The sequence below is a fragment of the Heterocephalus glaber genome, unplaced genomic scaffold, assembly GCF_053883595.1.
Source record: "Heterocephalus glaber isolate CG9 unplaced genomic scaffold, H.glaber_assembly_v1.0 deba00001564, whole genome shotgun sequence".
Classification (NCBI taxonomy): domain Eukaryota; kingdom Metazoa; phylum Chordata; class Mammalia; order Rodentia; family Bathyergidae; genus Heterocephalus; species Heterocephalus glaber.
In genome coordinates this window covers 21,770,038-21,784,092 of record NW_028258351.1, presented here as the reverse complement: position 1 = coordinate 21,784,092, position 14,055 = coordinate 21,770,038, and the positions used below count along the sequence as shown (strand labels likewise).

Below are 14,055 nucleotides of genomic sequence, written 5' to 3'. Positions count from 1 at the left end.
ATGCTCGTTAAAACCCAGTAAGATGATTTCAAAATCCACTTTAAGCAAGTGTTAGCATCATTGAGATACATGAATGGTCTGAACAACAACTACAATAGAGACATAGTGCACAAACCATGCTTGAATTCTAACATATTCCACGGAATTGATGTCCTCAATTTCTGCTCATACTTGGTATAAATTGATTGACTCTAAAATTATTTTAAGAATCAGGGTCTAACTGTTGATGCTGCATTCAATGCCTCATCTTTCATTGTCAATTGTCCCATAGGGAAACCTTGAAAAGATGTGCCGTACACTAGAAGATCAAGTGAGTGAACTGAAGACCAAGGAGGAGGAGCAGCAGCGCCTGATCCATGAGCTGACAGCACAGAGGGCGCGTCTGCAGACGGAAGCAGGTAAGAGCGCCTTCTCTAAGCCCTAATATCAAAGACCAGATAAAAGTAATTCCAGGGCTTCCAAATAAACAGCAGTATTCCTACCTTAGAGGGGTCAAACAAACTAATAATTTTATGGACAGGCCAAGAGAAAAAAAGTAAGACTGAGCAGTTTATATGTTACACTCCTACTGCAATTCTCTCTGTTGATCTCCAGTCCCACACAATATTTAGAACCAGATAAAATGTATTTTATACATATGTGTATATAAATATGAAAATTTTAGGCTTATGTTACACAATTTAAAAATTCTTTGACTCCCGTTATTCTTAGGTGAATATTCTCGACAATTAGATGAGAAAGATGCTTTAGTTTCTCAGCTTTCAAGGGGCAAACAAGCATCTACCCAACAGATTGAGGAGCTAAAACGCCAGCTAGAGGAAGAAACTAAAGTGAGTTGCACCAAAAATCTTGCTAACTAATTAAATTTAAATATGCCTCATTAGGTTCTACTTGAGGTTCTATAAATTAAATATCACTGAGTACATGAATTTAAGTCACTGAACTGCACTTCCACAGGCCAAGAATGCCCTGGCCCATGCCCTGCAGTCCTCCCGCCACGACTGTGACCTGCTTCGGGAGCAGTACGAGGAGGAGCAGGAAGCCAAGGCTGAACTGCAGAGGGCCATGTCCAAGGCCAACAGTGAGGTTGCCCAGTGGAGGACCAAATACGAGACGGACGCCATCCAGCGCACGGAGGAGCTGGAGGAGGCCAAGTATGTGCTGTGAACTCCACCGGAAAAAAATATGGTCTCTTAGCAGCCCAACTTAGCAACTCCCAGAAATAGTTGTGATGATGATGACAGAGATATACAAACAAAAGCTAACATTTATTAAACACAAACTATATATCAAGTACTATCTAGTCAGACAGAGTGCTCCATGCCTGTAATCCCAGCACTCTGGGAGGCTGAGGCAGGAATGTCACATACTGGAATCCAGCCTGGCCGACTTAGCAACTTAGTGAGACCCTATCTCAAAACAAAACAAATTCAAAAGGGCTGCAATGTAACTCAGTGCAAAGGCCATGGGTTCAATCCTCAGTACCACAGGGAAAAAAAAAAATAGTATACTGTATCTACACCAGCTCATTTAGTTTTCATAACAATAATGTGTTGGTATAATTATTTTTATCTCCATCAAACAGAAAAGGAAATTCAGGCTGCAAGATGTTAAACAACTAGCCCAAAAGCATATGGTCAATAAATTGTACAGCTGAGACCAGAACCAAACATTCTGTTTCCAGGACCCACCTTGTTAAGCATTGAGTAAGAAGACATGTCTCTCAAAATTCATGTTGGAGGACACCAAACTGTACATAACGTCTGAGACTGGTCTAAATAGGGTAAAGCCTTCATCTTTGTATAGACCAAGATACCTTCAAGTAGACTTTCTCAGGTATCAAGGCTGAGGCCTTTGCTGTACCTTAGGGGTATACACTTGGCACACCATTGAGAATAAAGCAAGAACACAGATAATTCAAACTAAAAGCAAAAATTCTCTTTGCTTAAGCTGCATGAAGAGTCCTGATTTATCTATCAATTTATTTTCTGGATAGACTGGCCAAGTATATATGATTAGAAGAAACTGACTATCCTGTAGGGAGAAAGTACATACAAAGAAACAGAAAGTCTGAGAAAACAAGTAAAATATACTCAATACATTTTTGACCAATAAAATATCTAGTTAGCCTCAAATTCATTTTGGGATAAGAAGCGATATCAACCAATTAAATTGTCTCAGCTAATCATTTTCACAATGGTCCGCAATCAGAAATCCTAAAAGCCCCAAATTACTGAAGTAGTAAAATACACATAGTACTAGCACTAACTGCAGCCTCTAAAAATTCAATAACATACCAAGGGTTTGACTCAAATTATTCCCCATTTAGGACCTTTCCATGCACTTTATCACTCTAGGAAGCAGTTCTGGCTGCCACAATTTTGAAAATCATGAGTTCTGGCAATAAAGAACAGTACTGTGAGAAGGGACCCTGGAGGTTATCACTTTCCTCCAACTTAGTCTTGGCCAGGTCTTGACTACCTGGCTAACTTTTCAGGAAGAAGCTGGCTCAGCGTCTGCAGGAAGCTGAGGAGCATGTAGAAGCTGTGAACGCCAAATGTGCTTCCCTGGAGAAAACAAAGCAGCGGCTCCAGAATGAGGTGGAGGACCTCATGCTAGATGTGGAGAGATCTAATGCTGCCTGTGCAGCTCTGGACAAGAAGCAAAGGAACTTTGATAAGGTGGCTCAGCCTGCTTCAACTTTATAATGTTTTATGTGGGATTCTTTTTCCTTGGACAAACTGACAACATACTGTTTTGCAGATCCTATCCGAGTGGAAACAAAAGTATGAGGAAACCCAGGCTGAACTAGAGGCCTCCCAGAAGGAGTCCCGTTCTCTCAGCACTGAGCTGTTCAAGGTGAAGAATGCCTATGAGGAATCCCTGGATCAACTTGAAACACTCAAGAGAGAAAATAAGAATTTGCAGCGTAAGTCCTTGTGACTTTCTGTATCCTACATTTCCCTGGCAGGACTCTTCCAAGCTCCCATCAGTCTAATCAGGTCTGCTTTGTCTGTTCATCCACAGAGGAGATTTCAGACCTCACAGAGCAGATTGCAGAGGGAGGGAAGCAAATTCATGAATTGGAGAAAATAAAGAAGCAAGTGGAACAAGAGAAATGTGACATTCAGGCTGCCTTAGAGGAGGCAGAGGTACATTCTACTATGCTTTGGGAAAAATAAAATTATCAGTGAAATGACTCAAAATGGACAATGTAACATGAGATGGACACATTATTATGGAGGTGGTGACAATGTGAATTCATATGACTTCTGTGAAGGGCAACTTGGCAATCATTATCAAAAGCCTTAAAAATGTAATTACTCTGACCCATCAATTCTCTTGGAATTTATCCCAACAAAGTGCTCTTAAAAGAGACAAAGTTTTAAAACAAAAATGTGTAATCCAAGAACAAGAATAAGCAAATTTTAAAACAGCCATATGATGGACTTCTATACAGTCATTAAGTAAGATTAATGTGGGAAAATAATTATGGTAGATAAAAATAAATACTTTTAAAAATGCTTTTTGAAAGCAAGACAGAAACCTGCATACTCAACTTTGAGTATGTAAAAATATATAGGAATAGGAAAACAAACTAGAAAAATGGTTATCTCTGAGTGGGGACACACGGATAGCTTTTTCTTTGTTTTCATGAACTACCCCCACATTGATAGTACATTGAATATGTATTATCTAAGCAGAAAAATATACAAATATAGTTTAAAACTGATAGTTTCTACACTAGACATTAGTATATCACACATAGACATTTTAATTTATAAAACAGATTGTGAGTTAATGTTACTACACATAGGTTTAGTCACATACATTTGTTAATATGAAAATGAGTATTTATATATCACAAAGCACTTTTATTTCAGAACTGCCCTATATAATCTGTGATTAAGAAACAAAAGAATGATTTTCCTAGCAGATTCCTGGGACCACTGTTACTTTGTAAAACTAGACAAGCACATTAATAAGAGTTTGTCTCACAAAGGAATAGACTCCCAATATTCAAGTTCTTTTCCATTACTAATTAGTTGTTGTTTTATTAAGGCATCTCTGGAACATGAAGAAGGAAAGATTCTACGTATCCAGCTTGAGTTAAACCAAGTCAAGTCTGAAGTTGATAGGAAAATTGCTGAAAAAGATGAAGAAATTGACCAGCTGAAGAGAAACCACATTAGAGTCGTGGAGACACTGCAGAGCACACTGGATGCTGAGATCAGGAGCAGGAATGATGCTCTAAGAGTCAAGAAGAAGATGGAGGGAGATCTGAATGAAATGGAAATCCAGCTGAACCACGCCAACCGCCTGGCTGCAGAGAGCTTGCGGAACTACAGGAACACCCAAGGCATCCTCAAGGTAGATGGGTCTTTAGCCTCTCAGATAAATCAAGAGAGTTACTGTCCCACATGCTTCATTAACCATTCTTTTCACAAATTATAGAGCTGAATACACAAAGGCAGGTAAATGCACATAGAACCTATTCTTTTAAAAACTGTATAGACAAAATAGAAGCCCAGAGACTAAGGTGTGACATGATAGACCGTGCATAGCCTTTGGCACCAGATAGGCCTGAAGCTGAGTCTTGGTTTTGTCATTTACTAGCTGCCTGATATTAGATAAGTTATTTAACCTCTCAGAACTTCTGTTTCTTCTTTTACAAAGTAAGAAGGAAACTTCTCACCACAGAGTTGCTGTGAGGATCAAATGAGGTAAACAGATGTGAAGTACTGGGAAGAGTGAATGCATAGAAAATGCTTCATAAATGATAAATATGAGTGATTTTCAATAAGTACTTAAAAGCAGAAATAGAACAAGAACCCATGTCTTCTGATAATTCTCTCTTAACCGGGCCAGGGATTTAGCTCAGTGGTTCCACCCCTGCCTCACAAGTGCAAGGTCCTGAGTTCGATCCCCGCTACAAAAAAAAAAAAACTCTCTTAACTTAAGCAAGTGACATCACCATTCTCAAGCTCATTCAAATGACAAGCATGTCGTGTCATGTTCCTGACACCAATACACCCTTCTAATTTGTCTCCTGGAATGTGTTCATCCTCTTCAGAATGTTTAAGACCTTTTTAACTTAATAGGACACCCAGCTGCACCTGGATGATGCTCTCCGGGGCCAGGAGGACCTGAAGGAGCAGCTGGCGATCGTGGAGCGCAGAGCCAACCTGCTGCAGGCAGAGGTGGAGGAGCTGCAGGCCATGCTGGAGCAGACAGAGAGGAGCAGGAGAATCGCAGAGCAGGAGCTCCTGGATGCCAGTGAGCGTGTCCAGCTCCTCCACACTCAGGTAAGGCAAAATACTGTTACCCTGGAAGTGATGAGTCAGAGTATATTGTAGGTGTACCTCATTTTTATAAATATGTGTACATAAATAAGGGCAGGGGGTATGCTCGAAAAGATCAATTTCAGTTATCCATGGGTGAAACAATCAGTGATTTTGGTGGGTAAAAATTTTGAGAAAATATTCTCATAAGACAAATTCAGAACTCCTCAAGGGAGTAAACCATGAAAGTTCACAGAGACTAGATTCCTTCTAATTGAGAAACCCCCATGACAAGCATTCACAAAAGGAATCTTTTTTTTTTTTTGGTACCGGGATTGAACTCGGAACCTTGCGCTTACGAGGCAGGCGGTGGCACCACTGAGCTAAATCCCCAGCCCAAGGAATCTATTCTTTTATAACATATTATTCTCAACCTTTGAAGGGATAGGATGCTAGTTACATATGATTGAAATATAATTGAAAGAGCAAAAACTTAATGTCTGCCAACATAGAGGCATTCTTAAACTCCAGAATCCTTATGTATAAATCAGGTGGACATTGGGGCATTAGTGTGAGGAAGGGAGTTCCCAACCTGGCAAATGATTAATATTTCACACTGAACAAATACTTAAAGTCTAGTTCAATGCTAACATCAAGTTCCTTGGACTACCGAACTATGTAACATTTGTAGAATCCCAATAAGGCAAACTAACCTTGTAAATTTTCACCGTTTTTAACAGAACACCAGCCTCATCAACACCAAGAAGAAACTGGAAAATGATGTCTCACAACTCCAGAGTGAAGTGGAAGAAGTAATTCAAGAATCACGCAATGCAGAAGAGAAAGCCAAAAAGGCCATCACTGATGTGAGCAAGATGAACATTTGCCTTCCTGACACACCAGTGCTACCTGCTACCACCAGGTTTCATTATTTGCTTGACTCATTTGCTAAATAGGCCGCCATGATGGCCGAGGAGCTGAAGAAGGAGCAAGACACCAGCGCCCACCTGGAGCGGATGAAGAAGAACCTGGAGCAGACGGTGAAGGACCTGCAGCACCGTCTGGATGAGGCTGAGCAGCTGGCGCTGAAGGGCGGCAAGAAGCAGATCCAGAAACTGGAGGCCAGGGTGGGTGTTTCAATCTCTTAAGCCTGGGAAAGGAAAAAGGTCACTCCCCCTCCCCTTCTCTCTTCCTATATATGGAGTCCCATCCTTGTTCTAGAGTCAGGAAGACCCAACCTGTACCTTTAACAGCTCCAGAGCAAATTAATAGCCCCAAGACTGCATATGTGTCTTTCTTGATTGCAGGTACGTGAACTTGAAGGAGAGGTTGAAAGTGAACAGAAACGCAATGCTGAGGCAGTTAAAGGATTACGGAAACACGAGAGAAGAGTAAAAGAACTCACTTACCAGGTAAGGGAAATAGCTTTCTAGAATAGCCAGACATTCTTCCCAGAGGGAAAGTGAATATTTCTGTAACACTCACAAATAGATACACATTAACTCCCTACCTATAAGGGGTAAGAGACACAGGTGCTTATCACAAACCTATACTAAGCTAGGAATATTACGGAGGCCTTTAGAAAACACAGTAGGGCTGGTGATATAGTTCAGTGGGAGAGCACAAGTCTAGTATGAGAGAGGCCTTGAGTGCAATCCCCAGAGAAAGGAAGGAATAGAGGAAGGGAGAGAGGGATGGAGTAAGAGAGAGGGGAAAGGAAGGAAGAAAGAAGGGATAGAGGGAGACAGAGCAGGATATGAAGAGGGAGAGAGTGAGGAAGAAATGAAAATGCCAAAGGAGAGAAAAGAATGTAAGTATTAAGCCCAGATAAACTGGGTATTTTTACTCTTAGCTTTTTGAACTCAAGTGAATTACTTAATACTCTAAACTTTAGTTTACTCACCTATAAAAGAAGAATAGGAGCATTTACTTCCCAGGCTAGGGAGATAAGGATTAGAAAAGACGTTTGTAGTTCCCTACTACAGTGTCTGCACATAGTTGACATTTAACAAGAGTGGCTACTATGACAACCAGGAGGGAAGCCTCAGAGTCGGTCAAGCTTACCCCAGGTCCTCCTGCTGGGATACCAAGTGGTTTATTTTACCACTCATAGTAGGCTTCTTTGGTTTGGATGGACATCATTTTTTTTTAAACTTTCAGACTGAGGAAGACCGCAAGAATGTTCTCAGGCTGCAGGACTTGGTGGATAAATTACAGGCAAAGGTGAAATCATACAAAAGACAAGCTGAGGAGGCTGTGAGTACCTTTAATCCCTTAAGGAAAGAAGCAAATTTCTTTTGAGGTAGAAAATGTGCTAAAAAGATGTATTAATGAGAAAGAAGAGGACAAAGGGCTTTCTTATAAATATGAATTTACACCCCTGCATCCCAATTATACAATAGGACTTCAAAAAGATATAGTTTTATTATTAAGAAATTTGTAAGGGCAGGGAAAAAAGAAAGTTCCAAATAACCCACTTCCAGGAATACAGTAGAAACTCTAACCCCAGAATATTTTTCTCCATTCACATACACAAAGTCAGGTTTTCTCCAAAACCAAACATCAGTCTTTTACCCCAGCTGATTCACTCACTCACTACCAGTGTCATGAGCAGGGCTTCTGTCCCTACATCTGTTGTAAGTACTATAAGAACATGTTGAAAGGGCTGTGCATGTAGCTCAGTGACAGAGTGTGTGCTTAACATGTGTGACACCCTAGGTTCAATCCCCAGCACCAAACAAACAGGTTTTGATTTGTCCAGACACATGTGGTGGGTATAATGGACGCGGGAAGGAAGGAAAAGAAAGAAGAAAGGGAAAGCCACAAATGGTAATGAGTCAGACCAATACCAACAGAGATGCTCTTTCTTCCTAGCCCCACTTTTTCCCTTTCTCTATACAGAAGAAAGAAAATATATGGCAAAACAATATTTAGTGGGATCTTCCCAAAGTTATACATTGACCTCACATGTACTTACTGAGCTCTATGAGGTATCTTTTTCCTTTCTACCTGGGACACGCATCATGAGTGGATGTGTAGGCTTGACCAGAGGCTGTCCCCTCCAAAACTATTTCCCCTTTTATCCTTTCAAATGAAAATTGTAATTGAATTGACATATTCTGTCCAGATTTGAAGTCTGTTATGACAAACAGAACATGAGAAGGATATACTTGATTGGAGGAAATAATCGTGTGTGGCCAGCAATGAGAACCAAAGTCTAATTCTCACATTCCTATTTCTCCTCCTAGGAGGAACAATCCAACGCTAATCTAGCGAAATTCCGCAAGCTCCAACATGAGCTGGAGGAGGCAGAGGAAAGGGCTGACATCGCAGAATCTCAGGTCAACAAACTTCGAGTGAAGAGCCGGGAGGTTCACATGAAAATCAATGCAGAGTGAACACACCTGCCTGATGCTACCAAGTGTCTGAAGCAGTGTACAAAATGTGCCTCTTTGGGTCACTTGCTGTATCGTGTTAATTTTTCTTGGTGTTAAATAAATAAAAACTACAATAAATTTATTAACTAAACAAGACTTTCATTTTTTTCCTCTGCCAAGGTGTTAATTTTCAAATATAGTTCTTGCCTAGATATTATTTTTAATGTTATATATGACTTTATAGATCTTTCAAGATTTTGTACTTCCATTACCATCCAACAGTCCCTTTCCCACTGCCACCCTCCCCAAATATCTTTTGCAGGGCTTCTTTTCATTAACTCTCTCTAGATTGTTACAAATAATTGAGGAAAACACTCTCTGATGATGCCTCTCCAGACAGACCCATCATCTATCCACTCCACAAATAGATACTGAGATCTACTATGTGCCAGGTACTGCTTTAAATTCTGTTGGTTCTTGGTATCTGAGAGCTTAATATTCCACGAGGAAAGAAAAGCAATAAACAAATAAATAGCTATATAATGTGTCACAGGATAAGTACCAGTGGGAAATATAAAAGTAGTGGAAGACAGTTATGATGTTATAGAGAGAAGTCAGGGAAGGCCTCTCTAATTTGAATACATTTGATCAGAGACCTGAAGGAAGCAAGAGAGTAATGTGCTAAATGAGTATATGAGGTCAGGACATTTCCGGGCAGAGGGAACAGCAGAAAATGCAAAAGCCCTATAGCAGGGCCAAATGGGTGTGTTGCAAGGACAAGGAGAAGGCTGGTATGGTTACAGGACAAGGAAAAAGACCAAAAATTAAGATATAAAAGGGAAACCAGGGGGCCAGGTCATGTAGGACCTGATGGCTACACTAAGGCCTTACTTCTGACTTTATCCAGTGAAGCAGGAACTCAAAACCACAATCATAAAAAAATGTTAAAAGTAAACATTAGAGGAAAATCATTGTGGCCTTAACTTGTACAAAGATTTCTCAGCTGTAACAGCAAAAAACACAAGCCATAAGGAAAAAATTGACTGAACTTCATCAAAATTTAAAGCTGCTTCTTCTTTTTTTTTTTTTTTTGGTACTGGAGATCAAACTCAGGACCTTGAGCTTCAGAGGCACAGGTAGTGGCACCACTGAGCTAAATCCCAGGCCCCAAGCGTCTGCCTTTTGAAAACTACTGTTAGAATGAAAAGACCAACACAAGTTAAGAGATAATATTTGCAGTTCATATCCTTCTATAAGAGACTTGTATCCAGAATAAACAAACCTAAAAATCCAATAAAAAAGAAAATCGAAAATTGTAAAAGACAAAGTGTTTAAACAAGCATTTAACTAAAGAAGACATACAGAATTTCAAACAGGCACTCGAAAAACTGCTCAACATCATGAGTCCCTGTAAAATACCTCATAACAAGACCCCATAAAATACCATTACATACCTATTACAATGACAAAAGGACCTAGTGTTGGCCCAGAGGAAGAACTGGACCTCTCCTACCTGCTAATCATAATGTAAAACAGTACAACCACTTTGGGAAACAGTTTGACAGCTTCTTGAAAAACCAAGAAGTTATCCATATGATCCAGCCATTCCACTTCTAGTTATTTACCCAAAAGAAATGAAAACATATGTCCCAAATATGCACACAAATGTTCACAGAATATTCTAATTGTCAAAAAGAAAGAATCCAAATGTCTACCAACAGGTAAGTGGGTAAATAAATTGTGGTATAATCATACAATGTAATATTATTCAGCAATAAAAAAATAAACTATAGGGCCAGGGATTTAGCTCAGTGGTTCTGCCACCTGTCTCGCAAGTGGAAGGTCCCAAGTTCGATCCCCAGTACCAATAAATAAATAAATAAACAAATAAATAAATATAAACTATTAACATAAAAATGGGTGGATTTTAAGATAATTACACTGAGAGCAACCAGACCTTCCCCCTCAAACTAAATACTGTATAATTACATATGTATCAAATTCTACAGACTGAAAATTGATCTATAGTGATTGAAAGCAAACTAATAGTTGCTTAGAGATGCAGGGGGAAGGGTTGTGTAGGGGTACAGAAGGACAGTAGGTGAGACTACAAGTAAACAGCAGGAAACTTTTGAGGCTGATGAACATCTTAACTATCTTGATTAAGAACATGGCTTCATAGGTGCACACACATCAAAACTTACATTGTATACTTAAAAATGTACAGTTTATTGTTATATCACTTATACCTCCGCAAGGCCGTTTAGAATTCTTCATTGGGAGAAATACTACAATTATAGCACTTTGGGGAAATAATAATATTAGAATATTGTAGGCCAAACTTTAAAGCCAGAACTAGAACTTTTGATAGAAATTGCATTAAATCTAGTTAGTTATCAGTATACTGACATTTTACTATGTTGAGTCTTCCAATTCATGACTACAATCTCTCCTCCATTGACATGTCTTTCTTTCATCAAAGAAATTTGTCTTGTAGTTTTCAATATATTTTCAATATATTTTTTCAACATATTTTGTTAGATTTACATCTAATTTTTTATTTTTCTTTAAGCAATCATACACGGTATTATACAGGTCTTCCTCAACTTAACAGTAAGAGAATCCATGGCAAATTGAATATATCACAAGTCAAACATTCATTTAATACACCTACCTTCCCAACCATCCAGGCTTAGCAAGACAAGACACTAGATACGGGTGTTTCTTCTTGTGATCATGGAGCTGAGTGGGAATTACAGCTGGAGAAACAATTATAATGCATATACACTTAGGAAGAGACCAAATTTCAAAATTCAAAGTACAGTTTCTACTGAATGTGTATTGGTTTCACACCATTGTAAAGTCAAACATTTCTAAGAAGGACCATGACAGGTTAGGAACTGTCTGTAGTTAATGCTACAGGAAATTTTTCAAAACATTTTTTTCTAAAAGCAGGATAAAAACAGTACTTGCAGATTGATATCCCAATTGTGTATGTAAGAATACAAACATGAGTGGAGTAAAGGATATGAAAGGATGTAAACCAAGGTAGAGATTACCTCTATACTAAAATTAGAAATATTTGAACAAATGTTAAAGGATACAAAATTACAGTTAAATAGCAGGAATAAATTTAAGAGATCTATTGCACAGCATGGTGAGTACAGTTAATGCCAATATATTGTATTCTTGAAAAATTTTTATGGCAGATATTAATGTTCACACCACAAAATGTCTATGTAACATTCATTAGTTAGATTTAAACATTTCATTATATATTTCAAAACATCACATATATGGTAAATACATCCAATTTTCTCAATTTAAAAGACTGTGGGCCGGGAATTTAGCTCAGTGGTTCCACAGCCTGTCTTGCAAGCACAAGGTCCCAAGTTCGATCCCCAGTACCAAAAGAAAAAAAAAAGACAATACATTAGAAAAAATTAAATTTTCCTTCAGTATGATTCATTACTTTTTCAATGTACTGTATATCTTTGGGGATTTTTTTAAGGCTCATTATTTTTAAAATAACTAAAACTTATCACCCCATAAGAAGATTTCATATCCACTTCTTATCAGAGACCTGGACATAGCTGACAACAGAAAGGTGAAGAGGAGAGGGTCATTTGATGGGTGAGACCATTAACACAGCTGCTAAAAGCTGCTGCCTTTCATCCAACCTTTCATCAAGGATTAACATTCCAGGGCTAACACCAAGCAGCTGTCAGTAGCAAACTTACATTCTGACTCCTGGCTCCTGGCTGTGGCAGCGGTTTGGGCACGTGTTACACATATCAGTGTCCCCAGGCACCTTACTGCAGGCTTCAGCAGTCACATTTTCCTCAGCGGGAAGCTAAAGAATCTGCTGTGGGCAGATCCTTAAACCTTACTTAAGGATGGAATTCACATGCTTGATTCCTCCCACCCTGGCTCCCAGGGTCACCAAGATGCTGCTTCCGGAAGCCACAAGGAAAAACAACACCTCTTCGTGATGAAGGAGAAAAATACCCAGCCTTGGGGAACACACCCAAAACGAGGCTTTTCTTAGATTCCACTAGACTAAGCTTCACAAGAGGAGGGGCTATTTTCTCAGCTCCTCACGGGATCTATGGCCTGTGACTGTCTCTTGGGGAAACTGAGATGCTGAGCAATGTGAGAGCTCAAATTAGGAGAAATTCTGTGAAAAGCATAGATAAGGAAGATAAAAGTTTCAACAACAGGATCATCATTTTTTCCACTATTCTGAAAAATAATAATGTCAATTTATTCAGATTTTAGTACTCAAACTTGATTTGCTATGATATACAGTATTATGCAGTAATATACTATATGTATATCCAACATAATAGCATGCTTATATATGCACTGAAAAACTTCAAATGGGATTTAGTGACTGAAGAATTTTCTAAAATTTTCCTTCTGGCCCAGTCATGCCATGTGCCCTTTCTTTAATTCCCTCTCTATGCCCAATTTCTCACACATCCCACCATAGAGTCCACCTAGTTAATCTATGGAATGGAACAGCCCAAAATAAATCACACCCTGGCCCCTAGCTAACCTTCAAATGCCTTCCCTCAGCCAGGAGGAGGGAAGGCACGAGGATTACCTGGGGAACTTAGCGATTTAGGAAGACTCTGTCAAAAATAAAAAATAAAAAACGGGATGTAGCAGAGACGGGTGTACTGTCACCAGGCTAGGCCCAATCGAGATCCGCTGACCATTTCCTGCCTTCCCCACTTCGAGTCTTCCCTCAACCTGACCGGTCCCATGATACCCTGGGGCATACCGGAAGTGATTCCTACCTTCTATGAGTAGCTTCCCTCAGAAACTATTGGGCATTTCCAAAGCGTACAACTGTTTTTTTGTTTTTGTTTGGTTTGATTTGGGTTGGTTTTTTATGTTCTTGGTACTGTGACCACATACACCTCTTTATTCCAACTAGATAATGAGGGTTTAATAAGCTTTTAATAACCAATGCTTGGAACAGACTGCTTTGTTGAATGAAAAGCTGTTCATTGAGTGAAAAAGCAGATATCCTATATATACAGTCCTTTTGTTTGACAAAACGAAGCTATATTGAGTAGAAAAAGAGCAAGTTAAACACCACAAGACCTCATTCATTTGTGGAATCATTAAATATCTGATCTCATAGAAGTAGACAGAACAAGCCAGATGTGGTGGTTTAGCCCTGTAATCCAACTACCTGGACCCCTGAGGCAGGAGGACCGCAGGTTGGAGTCCAGCCTGGACAATTTAGCAAAAGTATGTAAACAAAACAAAACAAACAAAACTTTAAGGGCAAAGGACTGTAAATGCTCATGTGCCTAGAGAGAGAAGGGAGAGGTGGAAAGGGGAGGAGAAGGAGGAAGGAAGGAAAAGAGGAAAGAAGGGAGGAA

At 39.4% G+C, this 14,055-nt stretch overlaps 1 protein-coding gene across 1 annotated transcript in view; it reads left to right on the top strand.

Annotated features, from left to right (window-relative positions):
- The window catches only part of LOC101697917 (myosin-8), a 29,661-nt gene extending 20,846 nt beyond the window's left edge, over positions 1 to 8,815 (top strand). Inside the window, exons 28-40 of the mRNA XM_004857531.3 lie at positions 272 to 398; positions 712 to 830; positions 958 to 1,154; positions 2,498 to 2,681; positions 2,764 to 2,929; positions 3,028 to 3,152; positions 4,063 to 4,371; positions 5,103 to 5,306; positions 6,023 to 6,148; positions 6,239 to 6,409; positions 6,590 to 6,694; positions 7,443 to 7,538; positions 8,531 to 8,815. Of these exons, the coding sequence (XP_004857588.2) occupies positions 272 to 398; positions 712 to 830; positions 958 to 1,154; positions 2,498 to 2,681; positions 2,764 to 2,929; positions 3,028 to 3,152; positions 4,063 to 4,371; positions 5,103 to 5,306; positions 6,023 to 6,148; positions 6,239 to 6,409; positions 6,590 to 6,694; positions 7,443 to 7,538; positions 8,531 to 8,680 (2,079 nt within the window). The 3' untranslated portion in view covers positions 8,681 to 8,815. The remainder of the gene's footprint in view (positions 1 to 271; positions 399 to 711; positions 831 to 957; positions 1,155 to 2,497; positions 2,682 to 2,763; positions 2,930 to 3,027; positions 3,153 to 4,062; positions 4,372 to 5,102; positions 5,307 to 6,022; positions 6,149 to 6,238; positions 6,410 to 6,589; positions 6,695 to 7,442; positions 7,539 to 8,530) is intronic.
- Positions 8,816 to 14,055: the final 5,240 nt, after the last annotated feature.